Consider the following 25,648-nt stretch of genomic DNA (forward strand, 5'->3'; position numbering starts at 1 on the left):
CTTAACTATGCAATTGGGACAGAAGTGGTACGATTCGGATCCTGTCAGGGACTGGGATTTGAACCTGGCTAGCCACGTAGAACAGTGAAGTACCAAAAGTTGACTATCAGCTCACAAAGTTTTATGAGGATTCTAGTGATAAATGTGATATGTCATCCTTGAGGTGAATGTTTTTCTGTGATAACTGATACCCAAACAGCCTTAAAAAAAACCTCAATGTAATGAAGAGGAATTTAACTTATTCAGTCACCTTTGTCATAGGCCTTTATTCAGGGCTGCTTCTCAGTTGCATGTTGTTTTTGTTTAGTTGTCAGCCTTTTTGGGACGTGTCAGCTTTCTGAAGCTGTTCGTCAGCTTTTCTTGAGTTTTCCATGTTGACATGTATGAAAGTGTCAATAAAACTGACTATAACTATACTGATACAGGACTGTGGATACCCCACTCCTGTATCATTGAAGAACAACTTGATGATGTCATTGAAAAGGGGCCTACACAAAACATCTGCCCTCAGGCTGCATAAAACTAGCAATTTTAAAGCATATGACACAAGGGAGTATTGTGAGGCCCAAGTAAATGTACAGGTATAGCTCATTATTTACGATACTTTCAATTATTTGGCTAGTCAATAGAATACAAAGTCCTTGATTAAAATTTAAATTCAGCAGAAATGGAGAAAATTAACTTCATTGAGAAATTTCAGGCAGCTGTGAACAGATCTCATCAGAAAGTTATGATCATATTCTACAGGAAGTTTCTCTCATCCCTGCAATTAATCTTGCAGAAATTTAGCTCTGGTTCTTCGTCGACTTAGCTGAGTGACTGGAGGAAAAGGTAACTGGGATATGCTAGAGCTTATCGGGAGTGATGCCAAATCAGTACTGTGGAAGATGTTGAGACCACATGAACTAGCATGCAGTGCCACCATTACAATGATTTAATACACCATAGTATTCAATTAATCATTACCAGAACTGGCTAAATCAATGGGCTGTGCTGAGTTAACTGATTTTAACTGCAGCAATGCTGGGTAACTATAAATGACCTTAAAGGTCCAGGCTAGGGAGGGGGAAGGAAAAGAAAGAAATCAACCAGGGTGCCAACGCCTGATTTGCTATTCAGTGACTCTTATTGCAAAGGAAGTGTGCACGAGGACAGCATCAGCCTGAGCTATGATGCCACTCCCAAAGGTTAAATAACCTGTCAACATTCACTGTCCTTTGGGAATAATAGCCACTCAGAAAGCGGAGAGGTTTGCTGTTGCCTGTGGAACCATACTCCAGGAGACATTGGAGTGAAAAAAAATAAAATAACCGTGACAGGAATCAGAATACTTGTATCGGGTAACAAGTGACTGAATTGCAAGGCAGAAATTCCACTGAATGATTTTGAAGGTCTCAATCCTAAAGCAAAACTTGAGTAGTTTATGTATGCCGGCTACACTCAAGACAGAATTTTTTACTTAAACTTACAGACAGGTAATTATACTTTTGTATTAAATAGTCTATTTTAATGTATGCTATGCTTTTATAAATTATGTGGCTAGCAAGCTGGTTAGGGCAGAGGTGGCATGATTGGGGAAAACAGTAATATATGACTAGTTTTCTTGTGGCGATGGAATGACAATCAGGCAAGTTCTATAAAGTGTGAGCCATCTGTCTGCCAGATCACCACCCAGTTGATGATGATGAAAATCTTGCCCCCGTGGAATCATCCATTTTGCTCTTTAAACTCTCTGTAGTGCCTTTTTGAAGGTAAATTCCCCCATTTCATACAATATTCAGAATGTAACAGTACCAATGAGTTATGCAAGGTTAAAATAATCTGTTTGATTTGTCAATTGTTGTTCAGCCTCGATGATAACACCTTCACATTTTCTAATGACCAGCCATCTTCTGTGTATATAGATTTCACTTCTTTTTGTTCCAATGAGATTTAGTTTACATTTGTGCACCTTGCAATGAATCTCTCCTTCATTTGCCCATTTGCTCAAATTATTCGGGTTCCTATGAACACTAGCAATTTCTCTAAGATTAGTCACCTGGGTAATCAGCTTGACGTTATCAGTAAATTTTCTATTACTAGAAGTACCCTCCTTCAAATCATTTATGAATATTGTAGTGTGAACTGCAAGGGACCCAGAACATACCCCCCTGCAACAATGTTCGGCACTGACTATTTCCCCCTCAGCCCATTTTTTCAGTTACTATCACTTTCTGTTTTTAACCCAGCTGGCTAAGACAACTGGTTTTAAAACATTACTATTACAGAGCGAGAGACACACTTTAATTTAAAGCCCATATTATTTGCATCCTATTTCTCTCACATGGAGTCTGTTTAGTCATATTGCAGTATCACAGGCGCTGTGTACAAACCTTCTTTGCAGATTCTGAGAATAGGACTCCATTGTTTCCGATAATGCCTACTGGGTACCCAAAGATCCTTGCAAACCCTGAACGTATCCCGGAGGAGGAAAAAAAAACGGACATTTTGAGCAGTATAAAGACAGAATTATTTCTGTACATTGTAGCATTACAAATCATAGTCATATTCAGATCCTTATTTAGATTTATAGCACAAGTATGAGGAGACTATCTACTTATGTCTTTCCAACAGACACTATTTACGAAATAGATATCTTGCAAATACACAATCATTTACAGTGCTGTCCTCTGCAACAGTTATTGTGAGAAGCGAAGAAATGTAATTTGCAAATGAATATGAATTAAATAGTTAAAAACAAATATAGAATACAAACTTGATATTGAGGTGTGTAGAAAAATACACCAACTCATAATGTGGCTTCATTATACCCTTATGCCTGCTGTGTTAGGCTCAAATGCTTCCCAGTGATCTACCTGCATACTCACCGATGGTGAGATTGCTTTATATGGTTCAATTTACATGTAAAAAGGTGACTCAAATTCAAAATTAACTGACATTTAAAATCGATTTGCCAATTAAGTTGCAGCAATGTTTTTTTTTAAAAAGTCAATGACAATGGAAGAAAAATCAGGAGGTGGACAGAGACTTAGATTATAAAAAGATGTGCTTGTCCTCTGAAAGTTGAAAATAGTGCTTTAACGACAATAATTGTTTAAATCTTAAAGTCACACAGGTTATAGTTAATCAATTATTACTGTAAGTTCAATCAAATTTGAAAGAGCCATTGTTGAAGGATTGTTGAAAGTACAAACTGTTCACAAATAGCTAAACCAAAAATATGTCTCGATGTGTTTGAACTGGGGAGGCAAAGAGCCCTTTTTCTTAGTAAACAAAAAAAGGTTTCAATATCACATTAATAATGTCCAACATTTGAAAGGTTTCAATTAAATGAATAACAGGCTTGAATAATTCCTCTGTACTATTAATGTCAGAGCAATGAAGAGAGACCCTCATCCAACACATTAGCCTGACCATTTTGATCATCCCAATTATTATTGGACATATGAGAAAGAAACTATTTCTATATTGTTTTCGACAAAGTTCTCAGAGATCTTATCAAATGAGGCCTTTTGATAAACTACAATTTTATAAACCACCTCCTCTATTTTCCTTTTCTATTGTAACTGCTAATTCTTCTCCAAGTAATCATCTGGTTCAGAAGCAATCATTCTACTGCTTACACCAGTGGGACGCTGCTTTTAGCCATAAATATGATCAAATTGGTAGTAGCTAATTTGCCTTAGAGTTTCTGAAATCCCTGTCATCTTCTGTGATGTGCACCCATTTTCCATTTTTGTTCATACAAGATCTTTTTTAACTGAGTATATTTTTTCAACAATATATATCATAACCTTCTTCTGTAACTGTTCTTATTATAACTGTCATTCTATCTTTCTAAAACAATGTGGAAAATGTTGCTGCTTTGTCTGGAACTGACCACATTACTGACCAACAAAGTAAAGGTCTGGTAGTTTATGACCACAAATATATACTTTGTTATCTATGCAGAACAGAAGTGCAAGTTACACTTTAATAAAATACTTTACATAGATTTCTTAAAGCTGAAGTATTGAAAAAGGGTGCCTTTAACAATCAGTTCTATATTACCTATCAGAAACTGTACCTGTAACCAATGTGTCTCCATAAAAGGCTTTGAATTCATTAAATCTGCTTCCATCCACTATTCTGGCAATAACCTGGAAAGATAATAATCTATCAGCATCATCAACCACCAAACTCAATCCTATTTTCAGATTTTTGCTACAGAACCATATATTTCACAACCCCAAAAGTTAGCATTATTGGTCACAAACTAATTCAAATATTTAATCACTTCTGGGAAAATAATCAGCTGACTGCAATTTTCCTCATTTACCCCTTAGTCTGTATACAGGATACAACATGGAAACCCACTTGAAAGAGAAAAATAGGTGAACATTTTGGGTGTGACCCTTCATCAGAACTGGTGTAATCAGGCTGGAGAAACATTTTTGAAAGGACTGTCAAGGACATGTTACAATATGCCCAAGAAGACTAAAGCTGTATTTAATTTGTGCAAGACCGATGCAGGTCCCACCAGTTCCTAAAGACTGTCTCACGCAGCCAGTTCCATACCAGATGTAAAATTGCTGCAAGAAAGACCCGTTTTTAGTGGGTCTTGAAGGCCAACAGTCTTAGTGAGTCCTGACAATTTTACATTCAGTTTGCAGTTGGCTGCGCTAGAACCATGCTTCAGGAACCAGCAGAATAAGCTTGGGTCTCACAATATTTAAAAGCAGCTAAAGAGGCTGTCATTTTGAAATTTTTGCCTATTCACCCTAGGAGACATTTTGAGTTGATTTACATTAAGACGATGCTATTAAGTTAAATTCAGCTTACAAGGAGCTAAATCCAAACACTCAAACACTACACATGCTTCTGTGAACGTGGATCAGATTCAAAGGGGTAAATTTTAACCTCCAGCCCAGAAGGGAGTGGGGGGAGGAAGATTTACGAGTGCGAAACCTGGAAGATAAGTGGGCGGACACCGCAACCTTAATGAGGCCCATCAATTGCACTTTCGGGTTTCGTGCCTGGCAGCCAGCCTGACTGACAGGCTGGCTGACGGGCAGGAACCGGGGATCAAAAGGAGGGAGGCAGGGATCATAGGCCGGAGAGGGCTGAGGAAGAGATCGGGAGGGGGGCGGGCTGAGAAGACAATCGGGGGATGCTGGAGGTCAGGTGAAGAGTTGGAAGTAGGTGGGGGTCCACCATTTTGGGGGGGGGGGGGGAGGGAGGGAGGGGAGCAGGCCAATCGCGGGGGTCCTGTCGGCCAGTGAACTTGTTGGGCCTGGATGAAGCACTCCTGCTCCTCTGGGCCCACAAGCAGTGCAATAAAGGCACTCATCTCATGGATCTGGACCTTCCCGTCTGCTTTCACCTGACGTGATTCGGAAGCGATAGAAAACCCAAACAGGTACAGTTAAATTTGTTTTATTATTCCAATAGACAAAATATTAAGAACCTCAAGCAACTCAATGAGGTACATTACCCTTTTAAGTACTGGCCCGGCGGATTTAATTGGGGGCAGGACTTCCTGGTTTCTGCTCTCCACACGCAGACAAATCTGCCTGGGTTAAACCTAGAAGTAGGTGTGTTGGGAGCCAGGATGCGGTCCCACTGTGAAAACGGAGTACTTTTACTCCGTACCCTTCCCCAACCCACATGTTTTTGGGGGTTAAAATTTACTCCAAAGTGTCTATCCAAAGTAGTGTTTCTTGCATACCACATTGTTCGAGACAATGAGGTTCGCTAAGATATTCTAGTGATATTCACACCAAATACGTTGGAATTACTTCATTCGTTTGAGCCCAATTGGGGGGGGGGGGAAGTAGGTTAGTAGGTTACCAGGGGACCCGCACCAAGGAGGGCAGTAGCAGGATTGATTGGCAGCTCAACTGATCAATCCCTGACAAGGTGAGGTGGGGGAAGGTCAAAAGTCATGGCTTTAGCTTCCCGTCAAGCTAGAATACAAAGATAGTTTGCAGAAACTTGGAATTCAAACGGTCACAGAGGGAGAGATCTCCCTTCCTAACTTTAAAGACAGTTCCATGAATATTGATTTGTATAACTGAAGCTAGGTCTGCATCAGGAGTTAAGTTTGTGTAGTTTGTTATTTTTGGTGTTACAAAGAGCGATAGAGATTAGATTAAATTTCACTGAAAACAGTGTTCTGTTCGTTCATATATATGTAAAATAAACCAGCCTGTTGTTTTATCATTGGCCTCATTTGATTAGTGTTTATCAGTATGCTTTCTAAAAGATAGGAGAAATGTATGTGAGTGCCAATACGAGATTACAATATCCAGTATTCATTGTTACAACTCCAGGGTCACACTATTATATGACTAGGTCTTGGGAGGTAAAAGTAAACTCCTGACTGTAGGGAACACAAGGTCCACATACGGGAAAGATGGTTGACGCTGAACCTAAGTGAGTATCTAGAGTAGGCCAAAGATTTATAACAGTGGGGAAGGGAAACAATAGGTAGAGGTGAAGACTTCAAGAATGCTAACTACTTTCACAAAGAGGTAGCCAATGAACAAATTCTGAAGTAGTGGAAAGAGATGTAAAGTGCTGTACATTTTACTAAGGTCCTATTACACAATGGTTAGATATTCAGGAATTTGAATGGCAAAGGCATTTGAAATACAAAAAGGGGAAGACATGGTTCCAATATGAAAGGAAACCATGAGTGATATCTAGTAGGAGAATTCAACCCGAAAACAGGCAAGACAGCTAAGGTCTAAAGTTGTTGAAGTCATTGTTCAATGATAACTTTTCAACAGTCAAGATGTTCAATAATGCTCTCTGGAAATACTTTCGTTCAGCAAACACACTCAAATCAGCAACAACAACAACTTGCATTTATAAAGCGCCTTTAACATAGTAAAATGTCCTAAGGTGCTTCACAGGTGCGTAATCAGACAAAAATTGACATCAAGCCAAAGGAGATGACATTAGGACAGGATTTTTTTTTTAAATTTTCAGGATGTGGGCATCGCTGGCAAGGCCAGAATTTATTGCCCATTCCGAGTTGCCCTTGAGAAGGTGGTGGTGAGCCTTCTTCTTAAACTGCTGCAAGTGACCAAACATTTGGTTAAAGAGGTAGGTTTTAAGCAGCCTATTAAAAGGGAGAGAGAGAGAGAAGTGGAGAGGTTTGGGGAGGAAATTTCAGAGCTTAGGACCTAGATGCCTGAAGGCACAGATGCAAATGGTGGGACGAAGGGAGTGGCCAGAGCTGGAGGAATGCAGAGTTCTCAGAAGGTTGTAGGGCTGGACGAGGTTACAGAGATAGGGAGGCATGAGGCCATGGAGAGATTTGAACACGAGGATAAGAATTTTAAATTTGCAGCATTGCTGGACCGGGAGCCAATATAGGTCAGTGAGCACAGGGGTGATGGGTGAATAGAACTTGCAAGCAGAGCTCTTCCATTACAATGCAGCCTGGCCACAGACACATATGTGGGACCAGCATCTATTGACCAGAAACTGTGTTTTAACCTTTTGGTTTTTTTTAAAAAATACCTGCCAGATACCAATAACTACCCAAAAAGCAGCAATCCTATAAGATACATTATTAACAGGTTAGGCATGTCACTTCAAACCCAGATGAGCGAACCATGGTTTCGTGCTAACTGGAAAACCTATACCTCTTTGACGTCTACACTTTTTTTCAGATTATCACCAACCACTCCATATAACTCTTCAGCAGGGAACAGTGGTTCTTCTGGGACTTCAACCGTCACCTAGGAAGACAAAGTGTAGTATTATTAACTGCCTACAAAGACAAAGTAAAATTTAGAACTATTTTTAAATGTGCATTTTATTTAACAGGAGTAAATTATTAACCATGAACACATGAAAATACATCTTGCAACTCCAGGATATCTAAAAAGCTAAACTTATTAAATTTGGTTACAATTGTTTTTAATAATGAAAATTATTGATTGAAGTGACAAGTTCTTGTTTAAATACAATCTGGCACACAACGTGCCCAATGACAGTTCAAAGAATTGTGGAAAGAGCTTTAATATGGAATGAAAGAAAACTACTTAGTCCATTAAGACCATTCCTTCCATCAAGTCATGTACTGTACTAGCATAAACTCTCTAAATTCACTTAATCTGCTAAAGTTAATAAATAAGATAGTCTATAAGAAAATCAAAACCTCCGAGATATGAATTTAACATTATAATCTGCATTATTCATCTTTAACAAGTTACAATGCTGGTCAGGTTTGGATAAAATCTCAAATGGAAATATAACAGTCAATCATTACTACTTACAGATGTGCAAATTGGGTATGTGAACAATTTTGGCCACTTCTGAAGCAAAATAGTGGGCCAGAATTTACTGTCAAAATAACGGTGAGGCTAATAGCGCTCACCGTTATTTATGTGCAAGTAGAACAGCAACTTCAGGTGAGGGGCAGATCATCGGTTAAACATGGATAACCAAAAGTTGCTGTCCGAGGTGTGCCGCTCCGCCGTTAACTTTCCGAAAACGGCATCTCACTGTCTGCCTCACCATTGAAATGCATTGAACAGCGTGAAGTTGCTATATTTGAGCAGCAGATATGAGCTAAACTCGCCACAGAAAGTTAAGTCTTGTCCATTTCGGCCTAAGTACACTTTTACCAATGTGGTATGTTAATTACTGGCAGTCAACCTCTCTGGCACTTAAAATTAACTATAACAAACGTGGAATCTCATTCCTTCAGCTATTAACTGTTGTTTGGAGATTTAAAAAATGAATCTTTTTAAATTTAATTTTTTTTACTTTTCCTTTCTTTCTTTTTTTCCTCTCTCTCTTAATCCAATCTTTCTTTCCCTATTTCTTTTTCTGTACCTGATTTGACATAGAATTCACCCACTCTAAGTTACACTTAATTCTCAGTCCTTGTGCTGTTAATTTCACAATCCTTCAATTTGATTGGTTAAGGAGATGAACAGTTGCTTGCCCTGTTCACTCAGGTCCCAGATGCCCCGTTTCCCTCACTGCGACATTATCAGCTCGCACTTTCAGCTACTTGCCACGCAAAAAAAATTTAAAACTTAAACATGCAAGGGCAAGTCTAACTAACGGCAGATGCCGTTAGATGCCCTGCCACAGCAAATTATGGCCCAATGTTTATTGCAAGGAAGATACTCATAAAGTTTGATTCACTGGTAAACCAACAATTCTGAACATGCTTTATTACCACAGGGTCTGCGAAGGGAAAGATACTTAGGTGGTGTGGGTAAAGCATGATGAAGAGTCCTTAATGCAACAAATTACAGTGGACAAACCCATGCAAGAGAGATCAAACTGCAGCCGTGTGAATTGTAAATAATCTCCTTGGATCCAGGCTGCTAATTATATGATTAAAAATAATTTCAACTGATTTAGAAAACATATTTTCACTTTCTATAGAAACATGCCCTGTTCATGAGTAAAACATGGCTAGATTATTATTGAGGACCTAATGGACACTATATGGAAAACAATGAGGCAGGGTCCACCATCAGTAAGACTGCTGTTCGCAATTTCCAAACCATTTCAGTAAAGTAGATATATGAATGGAAGTTCCATACGTCTACCTATATAATAACAATTTTTATATTTGTCTATCTATCTTCAGTATCATGTCTCAGCTTTCTGATTGATTGGTTCACCTTTCTCATTGGTTCACAGTTCTTCATTTACAGGGGTATCAATCAATGAGGTGGAAAACGAGCAGAACCCCAACTAATATCTGAGCTTTCTCAAATAGTCCGATATATTACAGTGACAAGCCTGTTGATCAATGAAGTAACAAACTGCATATGGGACCAACCAACAGGGCCAAGAGCAGTATCAAATTCAACCAGTATTATAATTATATAATACTGGAAACAAACAGGTTTCAGGCAGCAGGATATAAAACTTGAATTATGAGTTTATAGATTCAAATACCTATTACTCAAATTAGTGAGATTTTAAATATTAGAACCATAGAAGTTTGCAGCAAAGGAGAAGGTCATTCAGACAATTATATCTGTGCCTGCCCTTCATTAGAGCAGTCCAAAACTAATATCAATCGCCCCACTCTCTGCCCTTACTTTCTGTATTTCAAATATTTGTCCAATTTACCCTTAAAAGAAACAATGCCTCAGCCATTCCCTGAAGCAAAGAATTCCATGCTCCAACAGCCTTCTGTGTAAGAGATTTCTCCTAACTTCTCTTCTTACTCTCTTTGTGATTGTTTTAAATCGATGACTTCGTCACTGACTCCCCAACCACTATTAAATAGGCTCTCCCTATTCACTCTATTTAAACTCTTCATAACTTTAAAAACTTCCATTAAATCTCCTCTTAGCCTTCTCTGCTTCATTAGAAATCTCAAATCTCTCCTTATAACTACAGATCCCCATCCTTGGAATCATCTACACTGTATGCTCCCTACAGCTTTAATATCCTTTCTATATTGGGGCTATTAAAACAGCACACAGTACTTTAACTATGGCATAAACCAGGTGTTGTATAAATTTTTCATTACTTCTTCACTCTTGTACTCTATGCCCCTATTTATAAAATCCAAAATCTATGCACCTTTTTACGGCTTTATCTACCAACACTTGCATTTTCACAGAAGTATGTATTTGAACCCCTAGGTGTTGTTGTTCATTCACAATCTTCAGTGTCATTCCATTAAATGTATACTCCTATTCCTTGACACACAGGGTTATCATAATACTGAATGCAGTATTATAATAGTAATATTAAATGCAGTATTATAAAAGTACATGGGTACAGTGACCTAATGGTTAAGGTACTGGACGAGCAACCCAGAGGTTGAGTTCAAATCCTGCCATAGCAAGTCGTGAAACTGAATTCAATAAATATGGCAATTTATAGCTGGCATCAGAAAAGAATCAACAAGAAAGCCGTCATAAAAACCCAACTGGTTCATTAATGTCCTTCAAGGAAGCATTCTGCCACTCCTGCCCCTGCCACACACAACGGACCATTTCCTCCCAAAATCAGAATGCCAACTTGCGGCACAGACACATATCTGACAAAGAGTAAATATGATTCCAGTTCCTATGCAGCTGACTCTTAATGCCCTCATCCTAACAGGGCACAGGCAATAAATATTGCCTTGCCAGTGTCACCCATAAAAATAAAAAAGGCTCAGTATCACTGCCTTAAATATGAAAGCTGACCCCACACTTAAGAATCCTGGGAATAGGAGACAACACAGTGAAGGTGACCATGTGGTTTCAGAGTATGGGTCAGGTGAAAGCCAGATTGAAGAGATTTGAACAGAGAGTGGGCATGGAGCTTACTGATAACAATGCATTCAAGAGCTCAGAGAAGACAGAGAGTTCAAAGAACTTTTCAACATGTGGGAACTAAAAACAGAAAATTGTGGAAACACTCAGCAGGTCAAGCAACATCTGTGAGTAAAGGAACCTGCGGATATGAACCTTCCCTGACGTGAAATGTTAACCTAACCTTTTTACTTTCTCCACCGATGCTGCCTGACGAATAACAACAACTTGCATTTATACAGCGTCTTTAACGTAGCAAAACATCCCAAGGCCTTTCACAGCAGCAATATCAATCAAAATTGGACACCAAGCCACATAAAGAGATATTAGGACAGGTGATCAAAGGCTTGGTCAAAGAGGTAGGTTCTAAGGAGTGTCTTAAAGGGGGAGAGGTAGAGAGGCAGAAATGTTCAGGAGGGAATTCCAGAACTTAGGACCCAGACAGCTGAAAGCATGGCCGCCAATGGTGGGGCGATGGAAAACAGTTTCAATTATGTGTTTTAATTTCAGATTTCCAGCATCGGCAGCATTTTGCATTTTTGTTTCCAAAAGTGGGAAAACAATGCCTAGCAGAGCGAACAATTGATGATGTTGATAAGCATTGGGCTGAGCGCGAATAGATGAGTGATGAAAAGCTGAGTTCGGATGGGGGCATGGAAGACGTGAATCTGGTGAGAGATGGGGGTTATAATTGTTTTGGGTTCGTTTATTGATAAGGCTTCTTGCCCAAATTGGATGGCGACACCCACGTTATATCCAGCAAGTTAGTGAGAAAATGTAGATTAAAAGATACCACCTCATTATATGCTAGCCAGGCTACTCCTACAGCACACAATGGACCATTTCCTCTCAAAAATTACAGCACATGCACATACCTTATCCAGAGAACCTTACCACGCAATATGGTATTCTAAGCTTTAGAATAAATCCAAAGGTCATTTGAATGCAAACTAATTAAATCTACCAGCAAGAGTCAAGAAGTCACAGTCATGCTGATGAGCAGGTCACAGGGAAACTTCAATGTGTGTCATGTTATGATATTGTGACACGCATTAGATTCTGGGCCATTTTATTAGCTGTTGTTAGAATTTAGCAACCTTTCTAGCAGGTCTAAGTGGGGCCAATGGAGTCAAATTAGAGATTCAGCTGCTCTGTATTAATATTTTTACAATGAATTCACACCTCTGCAAGTATAAATTTTGTGTACAAAATATGGCATAATAAGGGCATGAGCCCAGGCTACAAATTCTGCAGGTTTGTTATTCAGTGGCTATGTACTTACATCCACTTTCTTTTGATAGTTGAGATTTCGTACAACCTTTCGTGCCAAATGAAGTGCGTGAGTGTCATCCAAAGCATAGTGATCGGTTACACCAGACTTCCTGCAGAGTTCACAGGTAAATTATTGCTAAAATTCACCTTGCAGTAAAACCAGATTACAATATATTTAAAAAATGTTTTTGCAAATTCATCTCTGTGCTATTAGTTGTTGATAATGTCAAAAAAAACCTATTTGCTTCGGTTTCTTTGGCACATATCACAATCTAATTCTTTCCCTAGAAATTAGCACTTCCCCCCCTCGAACAATTGACAAACATGGATTAAACGAGATTCCTGCTGCGTAGCTGGAACTTTCTCACTACATTTCACTTTGGTGTTATTGGTGTGTGGTGGTTGCATCAGTTATCAAATTGGTCACTATCTGATCTTCAACAAAACACTACAAAGTTGTGGATGAAAAAAGGACCATTGTGAAACTAACCAACATCAGAGTTGATTTCACAGCAGCTGTGATTTGAACACAGGCCAATGTGATGAGCTCAATGCTCCTGTATTTATACTTGCCATATTTTCTCCTCATATTACTATTCCAGGTCATTGTACTCTATATCATACTCACATAAAATCCATGACCAAGAGAGCTATCTTTTCTATACAAGGAAAGTAGCCCTGTGAGTAGCACATCACCAAATCACACAACAGTGCAATCAATCAGCAATAGTTTACATCCAGACCCCCTGTCTCCTCTCCTCCCCTCCCTCCCCCCAAATTAGATCCATCTCCATGGAAACATGTATCTGCAGTAAAGTTACAAAGAAATTGAGACAATAAAACCTCTGACATTATTCAGCAATCTGCGTTGCTCATGTGTTACAGAGTCAGGTTCATTCATTACATAAATGTGGCACCACACTCTAATCCTAGTGGTAACATCTAGATAGCACATGACACTATGTGAGAAAATGTACTGTGGATCTTAAATCCATAACTGTAACAACTGCCTTAAGGAACAGGACAGATTATGCTTTTTATTGACAGACCTTGCAAAAGTACAGTTCGAAGCCTGTTAGAATGACAGGCACATTTGTTTGCACTAAATGTATGGACAATAAAATCTCCAACAGATACTACATCAAATGGTTTACCTGCAGTGGAGATCAGCACCTCCAAGGTCTTCAGCCGAAACCTCCTCACCAGTAGCAGCCTTCACCTGTACAAACACAACAGTCAACAATGTTGCCACCATGGAAGACAACAGAATTAGAAGTTTCAATAGGGTTCCGATGAAGGGTTATTCCCTTAAACCTTAACCGACTTTTCTCTTTCAAATGCTGATCAGCCTACAGTGCATTTCCAGCATTTTTATTCCAGATTTCCAGTATTCTGTATTTTCTTTCTACCTCTACAACTATAAGTTTGGTTATGTTGCCTTAAATTTTTAGCTATTTTGTATTGATGGGATAACTTGCAGGTACAATTAATCAATTAATCACTATTAGACTTCATTCAAACTGATCATACCTAGAACAGTAGGTAAGATTACACATCACAGTTACTGGTGTTTTTTGAACATATGGGAGAGAAACCTCCATGGTAAAGATAATGTTACAGTAGTTAAAACAGAAAATGCTGCAAATACACAGCATCTGTGAAGAGATGAGACAGGTTAATTTTTGAGATCTCGATCTTTATAAGATAACTGCAATAACTATTTTCAGTCTTGCTATAAATGAAAATGTCCTTACCATGCCTCACGGGGCCACAAAGAAACTAAACAATGTAACATAGCAACATAATCCATGGGAATGAATCATGGGGTTATGCTAGGTACTGTTTCATCTCTACAGAAATGACTACCCACTCAAAATTACATCAAGAAAACTGTACAAATGCTTAATGCAGCTTTGAACTGCAGCATGGGAGATGCGGCTGATGTTCCTGTTGCAGCCTGAAAGGAGACAATGGCATAAAAATTCAGGGGGATGGTGACTTTGAGGGCCAGTGACACAGCACGCTCCTCTGGTCCAGCTGGTCCTGTTGAAGGAGGTTACAGAGGTCTGCGACGGCCTACCTCGAGAAGCGCAGCCTCCTCCTGCACTGCTCCTCAGATATGTCCCAAGGTGGTGAGCCTTGGCCTGTAGCCCTGCATGCTGGGTATGGCCTCCTGTCGGCAGCCCCCCTCCACCTGTTGTCTTCTGAGAGACACAGGTGCTGGTTGCGGTGGGGGTTGCTGAGGCTACTGCTGCTCCACCTCCTCCAAATTCAGAATAAAGAAGCAAGACCGGCACCCATAACAAAAGACACCTGACTAAAGGTTTGTGCGGCAACTGAAATGTAGAGGTTGCGATCTGGAAGCTGGAAACACTCCTGACAATCCAGACAGCGAAAGATCCTGTGATCTTGTGAGCTGCAGCCAAGAGCCCCTTTTTGTACAGCATCAGGAACTCTCCGACACCAATCCCACTAAGTTGTGCAGGTGCGTCCGAGACTGGGCAGGGCATCTGCAATTTGGCGATAAAATGCAGTGGGGCGGGTATGATGTCATCGGAACGCGACTTTGACCTTTCAATTAGGACCCCCGCTTGCCTGAGGCAGGCGCCTGACACGCAGCCACAAACAGATCAGTTCAAATGGTGGGGGGGTGGGATGGGAAGGGTGCGGGGAGGCCCAGAAACTACCTTCACCCTCCCCGCCCACCCTGTTCCTGTCGAGCAGGCTGGGTTAAAATCTGCCCTATACACAAGTAAAATGTTTTTGCAAATAAGACACATACAGCCTCATTATACAGTCAATCTACTTGCAGTTGTCATTGTCCATCTCCCCCCCACTGAGGGCCAACAGTAAAGAACGGGACAAAATAACAACCGCTGAAAGACTCAATTAGTACATAGCAAATATCAATGACTGTGAGCAGCAACCAATCAATAGCGTCTAAACAACACAATTTTACCTGTCAGGCACCAGTATTGATTGACAATCCTCTGCTGCAGCACGCTGGGCCCTTATGTTTACTGATTAGTTTCATTCTTTGAGGCAGCCCAGAACTCATCAATTTCTCTCTCAAAGTTTTGTGACTTGATAAAATGGCAAATTCCTATGAGGGAATGCCTTGGCAATAAATCAGAGATCCATCTGTCTATTTCAACTGTAAGATATGAGGTGGCAATAGCTGATCTCCTACTTCACAAAGTAATTATGTAAACCTTATTATATTGTACAGCTGCTTAAAAAAAAGCACAGCTGCATTCGTCCTGTGTTTTAGCATGCTTCACAACTGCAATATGACAACAGGTTTGTATTCCCTTGAGTATAAAAGATTAAGGGGAGATCTAATTGAGGTGTTTAAGATGATTAAAGAAGTTGATAGGGTAGATAGAGAGACACTATTCCCTCAGGTGGGGGAGTCCAAATCAAGGGGGCATAACCTTAAAATTAGCACTAGGCTGATCAGGGCTGATGTCAGGAAGCACTTCTTCACACAAAGGGCAGTGGAAGTCTGGAACACACTTCCTCCAAAAAGCTGTTGAGGCTAGGTCAATTAAAAACTTCAAAACCAAGATTGATAAGATTTTTGTCAGGCAAGGGTATTAAGGGTTACGGAACCAAGGTGGGTAGATGGAGTTCAGATACATTTCATCCATGATCTAATTGAATGGCGGAACAGGCTTGAGGAGCTGAATGGCCTACTTATGTTCCTAGGTGTTTAAAAGACTGCCTTTCTAACCAGTTCCTCAAGTCATGTCTCAAATACAAATTCCACAAATCAGAGACAAGACTGACAACTGTATGTGCCGTACTGTGCTTCAGTGATGAATAAACTTTGAAGCATAATGCAGTAAAAGTATTTACAATCAGGAATTATGATTAAATGGAGCTACTTAAGACAATTAATCTCTAAAGTTTACAGTTAGAGGGCTCAGAATTAGTATCTTTGTTATTTTCCAAAGTGAAGTTAAATGCAATACAAAGGTAAATACTTCAACAGCAATGTCAGTGTGTTGGTAAATATAATCTCTGCACGGCTTCTGTTTTGTGCATTTTGTGGCAGTAACAACAAAGTCCTGCCAGAAACAGCTATAAACAGGAGTAGACATTGCACAAGACTGAACCTGGTGGCTGACAAGGACACAGAAAGACCCAACTGATTTTTAGTGGAGTGCGGGAGCTTACCCATATATTTCCCCCCCACCCTAAAAAATATTGATGTAATTGTATGTATATGTTATACGTACCAGGGGTGGGCCTCCTAAGAAAATTGTCCCTTGATTCTTCACAATAATACTTTCGTCAGCCATGGCAGGTACATATGCTCCTCCTGCCGTACATGAGCCCATGACCACAGCTACCTAGAACCAAGAGAGACAATCACAGAATTTATGACTTTATATACGAGAACTGTTTTATGATATGAAAACAATTGTAAATGCAATTATTTTCATTCATACAGTACCACTTACCACCACTTTTGCATTCTCTTTTGGCTCCTCCCCCAAAACCGTATGACTATAGTGTTTTCAGTTGGCCAAACAATGCATTCTTCTATTTCCGATTTTCCTCATCCAAGAGAAAGTGCATTATCTCCACTTCTTGCTCAATGCAAGAATACCAGCTAAAGTGACAGATAACCCAGGGATTCAAACTCACAACCATCCTGTAGGGAGCTGAGCACTGTTTCTCCTTAGAGTGAAAGCCTGTCATATTCCCATCTTTTTTTAAAAAAAGATTAGATTCAAGATGGCTAACAAGATTCCAACTTTTAGTTTCTTATACAATAGTTGGCTATACTTTAAAATCTATTTATTGTTATACTGTCAAGTTTTAATTAGGGGCCTATAAACCAACGGGCACAGACAAAGGATAATTGATCCCAGGAGCATTGCTAGTCTCAAATAGAGGATCTAACTGGTAGATCCAGCTGTCAGGCTGAACTTATCTTATTTCAAAATGCTAATGTTCATGTAGTTTAAACTACTAACTAAAAGGGAACAACAACTGCATATACATTTTAAATTATTCATTCACCTGCGCAATTCCCATTGCAGACATATTGGCCTGGTTATAAAAGATGCGCCCAAAATGGTCTCGATCTGGAAACACGTCTGCTTGCCGAGGTAGGTTTGCACCACCAGAGTCAACTGAAATGAAGCCATATAAATAGATACAAGTTTTAAAACAATCCCAACGTCCACTCATTTCCCGTCCTACAGTATTCTAGTGTGAACACAATTTTTATTGCTGTGCAAATTAGGAATATGAGCATTTAGATGTAAAAGAAACAAGCATTGTGACAATCAACTTAATTATGACTAACATTTTATAGATTTCATTCTGAAGAATTTTACACCTTTGTAATATTTTCAGCTTTGAAATGAGGTAACAGAAGAGATATATGAATGTAAATGGTATAAAAATATAAATCCGGAACACTACAAGTTAAACCATGACAGTTGACAAAGGGGCACAAATTCAAACTAGTGAAATATAAATTTAGGACTGATGTCAAGGAGCTTTTCTTCACACAAAAGAGTCCTCAACACATGGGCTGGGCTCTCGGGTAGGGTAGTAGAAGGGAAAGTCCTGGAATAATTTAAGAAATAGTTAGATGGTGTGATGGAAAGAGCTTGTAAGCTTGTTCTGGATGGATGAGCTTCAATTGTATCAATCTTGTGATCTTACTAGCCAAAATGTCAACAAAAAGCTAATGAATGTGATATTTTTCTACTTTTTTTATATGCATTAATGTATAAATTTTGTACTTACTAACTGTTCTATTACAAACTCATTCACTGCAGGTATTGGACATTTTAATTAACTATATCCCTAAATTTGGTAGGATGTTCTATAGAAATTCTCTTTCAGCAAAATAAATGAGGCATAAATTATATAACGTAAGGCTGGTCCACGATTTTATTATTCCATGTGGCTATGAGTGTGCTTATGATGCTCGTATGACTGAACGCTAGTAAATCCTCATCAAACACAATACGATCTAGTATACAATCTAGTGTAGTTAGCCTAGCATTAGTAGTATTCTGTTCTCTACTGCAGACTTACAACTTTATCTCTTCTATTTGGGAAATGGCAATACTGGGAATTTTTTGCGATATGATTGTTTCCTACCCTTCTGTCCCAGTTTCATGTAACAGCTGGCTCTGAAATAACTGTGCAGAGCCCCTGTTCACTCATAACAGCAGTGAGAACTACAGCTGACCAGATGTACCATACTCCTACCACCATTCCGACCTGGGGGTTTGGGGGAGTGGGGGGAAGGGGAAAGACAAGGTTTCCATTGTATTAAGTACTGATATGTAGAAAGGGCCATTTAGAATTTTCATAAGGAAATTCAAAAGTGCTAAAATAAGTATTGGTTTTACAAATCAACCCACCCAACAGTAATAATGTTTGTTATGGGGAGGAGCATTATCAGGTTTAATGTTCTGTGTATAATTATACACATAATTAATTCATCAGTGACCACAGGCATTGAAAAACCATATGACCATTTACTGAAACATGTAAGAGTTTTAGTATTCAAAAACACAGAATGTTTAATTGGTCCTATAAAAATGACCTAAAATTTCTTATAATATTTTCAATATATATTTTATGAAGCCATTGTACTTTTTGATGATTCAGAGCTGTGGGAGAAGTAAATTGATACATTAAAGTATCTTGACATAGTTGTGTTTGAGCTGGGAGCAATGCATATTTAAGGGTTGTCTCTCTATGGACGAATCGTTGTTGATTGCCTTTTCTCTCTTCCTGGGATGTAGTCGCCACTATTTTTTATGTAGTATTCAGACAAGAATTGGGTCTCTCCTTTAATCTGTGATCTTGCACTATTAGGGTGGGGTGGGGCACAGGTCTGCTCACTGGCTATGGACTCATTTTATAGCAAGTGCATCAATTGATAAGTTGTACTGAAAGGATCATTCTGACAATTCTCAACATCTTAGCTGCTTAAGGAAAGGCACTGCTATTGTCATTTGGCAGAAGCAACAATCCATAAATTGGGCCATAATCTGGGAAAAATAAGTAACAGCAAATGTACAAACTTTAGATGTGCATCATTAGCTCATTGGAAAATGCAATGTATTCAAAACGTACATCAACTTTGTAAAATGTAGTTCAAAAGAAAGACTAAATAAATGCAACAAAAAATTAAAGTCTTACCCAAGTAAACACAGGGCAGGTGGTTCTGATATGCAATCTCCTGCGCTCGTACGTGTTTCTTCACTGTGACTGGGTAGTACGATCCCCCTTTCACTGTTGCGTCGTTGGCAACAATCAAACATTCAACCCTGAAAACAATATGAATATGGCTCAGATTTAACAATGAAACAAACACACAAATTAGACAAGTCGACTCCATTCATTCGGCAAGCAAAACAGACTGTATTTTTTCTTTGGAGAAACTGAGCAAGGATGAGTTAAAAAAGCAACACTGAGATAAAAGGTCTGTTTTGTCGAAAAATCTAGTTTTCTTCCAGTACTTAAATGCTAAAAAACTTAAGTATCTTCCAATTTTTGTATTTCCATGAAAATTTGACTATGAGCTCCCCCATGGTCTGCTGGGTAAAGGGCTGTCTGTCATCCACCCACAACCTTGTTATGGATGATTGCACTGACATTGTGGCTTTGACAGGGACTTGACTCATGGGTGGTGACACTTTGCTCCTTAATGAAGCCTTCCCACCTGGTTATACTTTCCACCATTTGCCCCGCCCAAACCGCCATGGTGCTGGTGATGTGGCCCTTCTCTCCAAATCACCCCGACTTCTCTGGCACCTTCTCCTCCTTCAAGCACTTCATCTTGTTCCATCTCCCTTGCATCTTCTTTAAAATCTTTGTTCTCTACTGCCCCTGCAAGCCACACCCCGAGTTTCTCGCTGAAATATCCTCTCTCAGCCTCTGCACTGAGTGACTCCTCATCCTCGATGATTTCAATCTTCATCTTGACTCCCTTTGCCCTCTCTTCCCTGATTTCACTGCCCTCCTGTCCTTCCTAAATCTTTCCCTCTATATAAACTCACTGACCCACATTCATGGAAACCCCCTCGACCTTGCCAGCTCAAGCGACCTCTCTACTCCTATTTGCTTCAGGTCATCTCCAACCATTTCCTTGAATCCTTCACCACCACATCCCCTTACCCTCTTCCAACCCCACTTCCTTCTGTGTCAGCCCCTGGAATAAACTCTCCTCATGTCACTTACAACTGCACTTTCAAATTCCCAACTCTGTATACTTTGGCCCTCCATTCGCCATGATACTTCTGCAGCTGTCGAACTGCTCAACCACTACCTCACCTCTGCCTTAAATGCCCGTCTCCCCCAGTATGGCCCCCATCTGTGCTCCCTCGAGCCCAAGGATCACAGACTGGAGCATATATGGCTTATAACTGGATTAGCCATCCGTCACCAGATCTGGCTGGACCACATCAAGCACCATTGGGCCTTGCTCTCCTCTGCCAAAACCGTTCACTACTCTAGGATCATTGTAGAATGCAAAGCAAAAGGGTTCTTTTCTCCACTGCCAACCGACTCTGTAAACCCCTCTCCCCTACTCCCTCCACCCTCAACTCCCACAAATGCCAAGAGCTCATGGACATCTTTGTCCCTGGGATTGTGGCCATTAGTTCAGTTGCTTCTGCCGCAATCCTCCTTTCCCCTTGCCCACCAAGACAAACTTCCCTACAGGCCCCACCTACACTAGCCCTGAACCTGCATTTGTCTCTAGTTTCTCTCCTATCTCCCCCATACCCGCTCCAAGCTCATCTTGTCCATGAGACCCACATCATACTCCCTTGATCCCATTCCCACTAAACTGCTCGGCCCCAATTTCCCTTCCTGGGCTACCATGCTAGTTGACATTGTAAAAGGTTCTCTCTCCTCAGGTACTGTCCCCCTCCCTTTCAGAACCACTGGCATAACCCCTCTACTCACAAAAAAAATCACTCTCAATCCCTCTGCCCCTGAAAACTACCATCTCATCTCCAACCTCCCTTCCCCTCTAAAATTCTTGAACGCACTGTCACCTCCGAAATCCGTGCCCAGCTTTCCCATAGCTCCATGTTTGAATCTCTCCAATCAGCTTTCTGCCCCTGCCACAGCACTGAAGTGAGACGAATCAAAGTCACAAATAAAATCCTCTGTGAATATGACTGTGGTGCACTATCCCTCCTTGTCCTTCTCAGCTTCTCTGCAGCCTTTGACATGGTCAACCACCCCATTCTCCCACAATCCACTGTGGAAATGAAAATTGGGAGAGATGTATAACGGGCGGCTGAATCGATAGCACCTGTTTTACACCATCATTCAAAGTCAAAATTACCCCCATTGTCTTTAGCCACCACAAACTCCGTACCCCCATGAATGATTCTAACCCACTCCCTGGCCAATGTCTCGGGTTGAACCAGACTGTTACAATCTCAGATCCCTCTGTACCGCAGCATTTTGTATTATTTCTCCATAGAAATAATATTTTGCTTTTTTATTTTTCCTCCCAAAGTGGATGACTTCACATTTTCCCACATTATATTCCATCTGCCAAATTTTTCCCCTTTCGCTTAACCTGTCAATATCCCCTTGCAGACACTTTGTGTCCTCAGCGCAACTTGCTTTTCCACCTATCTTTGTATCATCAGCAAATTTGGCCACAAGACACTCTGTTCCTTCATCCAAGTCATTAATATATATTGTAAATAGTTGAGGCCCCAGCACTGATCCCTGCGGCACCCCACTAGTTACAGATTGCCGTTTTGAAAATGACCCTTTTATCCCGACGCTTTGTTTTCTGTTAGTTAGCCAATCCTCTATCCATGCCAGTATATTACCCCCAACACCATGAGCTCTTATCTTGTGCAGTAATCTTTTATGTGGCACCTTATCGAATGCCTTTTGGAAATCCAAATATACTGCATTCATTGGTTCCCCTTTATCCACCCTGACTGTTAATTCCTCAAAGAACTCTAATAAATTTGTCAGACATGATTTCCCCTTCATAAAACCATGTTGACTCTCCTTGATTATATTATGAGTCTCCAAATGTCTTGCTACTACTTCCTTAATAATGGATTCTAGCATTTTCCCAATGACAGATGTTAGGCTAACTGGTCTATAGTTACCTGCTTTCTGTCTCACTCCCTTCTTGAATAGGGGTGTTACATTTGCAGTTTTCCAATCTGCTGGCACCTTTCCAGAATCTAGTGAATTCTGGAAGATTACAACCAATGCATCCACTATCTCTGTAGCCACATCCTTTAAGACCCTCGGATGCAAGCCATCAGGTCCAGGGGACTTGTCAGCCTTTAGACCCTTTAGTCTACCTAGTACTTTTTCTCTAGTGATAGTCATTGTTTTTAGTTCCTCCCTCCCCTTTGCCCCTTAATTTTCTGCTGTTATTGGTATGTTATTAGTGTCTTCTACTGTGAAGACAGATACAAAATATCTGTTCAATTCCTCTGCCATTTCCTTGTTTTCAGCCTTCTCTGATTTAGTAACTGGGCACACATTTATATTTTATACCAAAACAAGGTCACCAATAACCTGCTCACCGATGCTCAGTTTGGGTTCAGACCTCATTACAGCCTTGGTCCAAACATGGACAAAAGAGCTGAATTCCAGAGGTGAGGTGAGAGTGACCGCCCTTGACATCAAGGCAGCATTTGACCGAGTGTGGCACCAAGGAGCCCTAGTAAAATTGAAGTCATATGGGAAGTAGGGGGAAAACTCTCCAGTGGTTGCAGTCATACCTAGCACAAAGGAAGATGGTAGTGGTTGTTGGAGGCCAATCATCTCAGCTCCAGGACATTGCTGCAGGAGTTCCTCAGGGCAGTGTCCTAGGCCCAACCATCTTCAGCTGCTTCATCAATGGCCTTCCCTCCATCATAAGGTCAGAAATGGGGATGTTCGCTGATGATTGCACAGTGTTTAGTTCCATTCGCAACCCCTCAGATAATGAAGCAGTCCGTGCCTGCAAGCAGCAAGACCTGGACAACATCCAGGCTTGGGCTGATAAGTGGCAAGTAACATTTGTGCCAGACAAGTGCCAGGCAATGACCATCTCCAACAAGGGAGGGTCCAACCACCTCCCCTTGACATTCAACGGCAGTACCATCGCCAAATCCCCCACCATCAACATCCTGGGGGTCACCATTGATCAGAAACTTAACTGGACCAGCCACATAAATACTGTGGCTACAAGAGCAGGTCAGAGGCTGGGTATTCTGCGGCAAGTGACTCACCTCCTGACTCCCCAAAGCCTTTCCACCATCTACAAGGCACAAGTCAGGAATATGATGGAATACGCTCCACTTGCCTGGATGAGTGCAGCTCCAACAACACTCAAGAAGCTCAACACCATCCAGGACAAAGCAGCCCGCTTGATTGGCACCCATCCACCACCCTAAACATCCACTCCCTTCACCACCGACGCACCGTGGCCGCAGTGTGTACCATCCACAGGATGCACTGCAGCAACTCGCCAAGGCTTCTTCGACAGCAGCTCCCAAACCCGCGACCTCTACCACCTAGAAGGACAAGGGCAGGAGGCACATGGGAACACCGCCACCTGCACGTTCCCCTCCAAGTCACACACCATCCCGACTTGGAAATATATCGCCGTTCCTTCATCGTCACTGGGTCAAAATCCTGGAACTCCCTACCTAACAGCACTGTGGGAGAACCTTCACCACACAGACTGCAGTGGTTCAAGAAGGCAGCTCACCACCACCTTCTCAAGGGCAATTAGGGATGGGTAATAAATGCTGGCCTTACCAGCGACGCCCACATCCCATGAACGAATAAAAAAAGAACAAATTTAACAAAACAAGAATCCAAATCACAAATAACAAAACCTTCACAGGATTAAAGAAAAAGGAATGGTACTACTCTTTTCAAGTGATAAAATACAACTAGTGATGGCCCATATAGTAGTGGGCTCTCAACTCAGAATACAACAGTCTGAATTCTAGTCTTGACCAGCATTCAAATCCACCTGCTGGCACATGTTTAGCCAGTCGTCAGAGAGGATGACAGAGTACTGTGCAGCAGAGGTGCACTTCAATTTAGGGATTTAAAAACAGTCAGAACTGCAACCCGGCAGTGGAGGGCTGCCCTTTTGGATTAGAATGCCCAACGAGACAACTAGATTTTTAGTTCTGACTGGCTGATCGATCGTGGTTGTCTGGCTGGATAGGTCAGATTTGCAGACTTATATACACCTGCTGACAGGATAAGCTGTTACTGAAGTTAGCGTGCCCTCACACATGCTCTTCCTCTCGGGCATAATTTAACAATCTGCCACAGAAGAGCATCTTCTGATCACAGACCAAAGACCGCTATGGGGAAGTGCGAAGCCCACTGCCCAGCTGAGAGGAATGATTGACAATAGAAATCATCCACGAGGGACTTAAATGAGAAGAGAGAAAAAATATATAGTATATTGTCATTATAGCTAACTACTTAAAAGGCTAAAGCTAAATAGAACAGGTTGTGTGGCTGCTCGCTTTTAGTGCTGCAGTGCCTAATATATAATTATACAGATTCAGTGAAGGAGTTTGAAGAACAGAAATAATCAAACTACTGAAAATGCTAAACCATGTTGTGTAAATGATTGAAGAGTGGCACTAGATAAAGTGCAAAGTGGAAACTTGCAGAGCTCAGCTGAGAGCGTGCTCGACATCGTAGAACATTACCAACATGGAAGGTCATCCAATATTGGGAGTAAACGTAAAATATTTGGACATTGTCAAAATTCCAATGAAGATCTTAAGCTTTCCTTCCCATTATTTCCACCAAACAGCACCACTCAACACAAGCAATAAGGAATTGCACTGAAAACGTACCCATGAATGCAACAGAATCAAAAAAACACTGAATTGCTGGCAAATACATATTTAGAATTAAGTGAAAGCAGTGCACAGAAAATAAAACAATTTTTACTGAGATTAACATTCTAGATACTCGAGGGTCAGCTCAAGGTAATACACCGAACACACCGCACCCCACTACTGCTTCGCAGATTCCACCCCTCTCTGGGGCATGACTGCTGGAGGGACTCTAACCATTCTGGTCGCGCTCCCACTTTCAGC

At 40.8% G+C, this 25,648-nt stretch overlaps 1 protein-coding gene across 1 annotated transcript in view; it reads right to left on the minus strand.

Annotated features, from left to right (window-relative positions):
- mccc2 (methylcrotonyl-CoA carboxylase subunit 2) overlaps positions 1-25,648 on the minus strand; it is an 81,260-nt gene that overhangs the window by 34,024 nt on the left and 21,588 nt on the right. Inside the window, exons 5-12 of the mRNA XM_067982756.1 lie at positions 19,731-19,858; positions 17,580-17,692; positions 16,790-16,903; positions 13,703-13,767; positions 12,559-12,658; positions 7,635-7,730; positions 4,067-4,139; positions 2,373-2,449 (exon numbers count right to left, since the gene is read on the minus strand). Coding sequence (XP_067838857.1) covers positions 2,373-2,449; positions 4,067-4,139; positions 7,635-7,730; positions 12,559-12,658; positions 13,703-13,767; positions 16,790-16,903; positions 17,580-17,692; positions 19,731-19,858 — 766 coding nt within the window. The remainder of the gene's footprint in view (positions 1-2,372; positions 2,450-4,066; positions 4,140-7,634; positions 7,731-12,558; positions 12,659-13,702; positions 13,768-16,789; positions 16,904-17,579; positions 17,693-19,730; positions 19,859-25,648) is intronic.

The sequence above is a fragment of the Heptranchias perlo genome, chromosome 4, assembly GCF_035084215.1.
Source record: "Heptranchias perlo isolate sHepPer1 chromosome 4, sHepPer1.hap1, whole genome shotgun sequence".
Taxonomy (NCBI): domain Eukaryota; kingdom Metazoa; phylum Chordata; class Chondrichthyes; order Hexanchiformes; family Hexanchidae; genus Heptranchias; species Heptranchias perlo.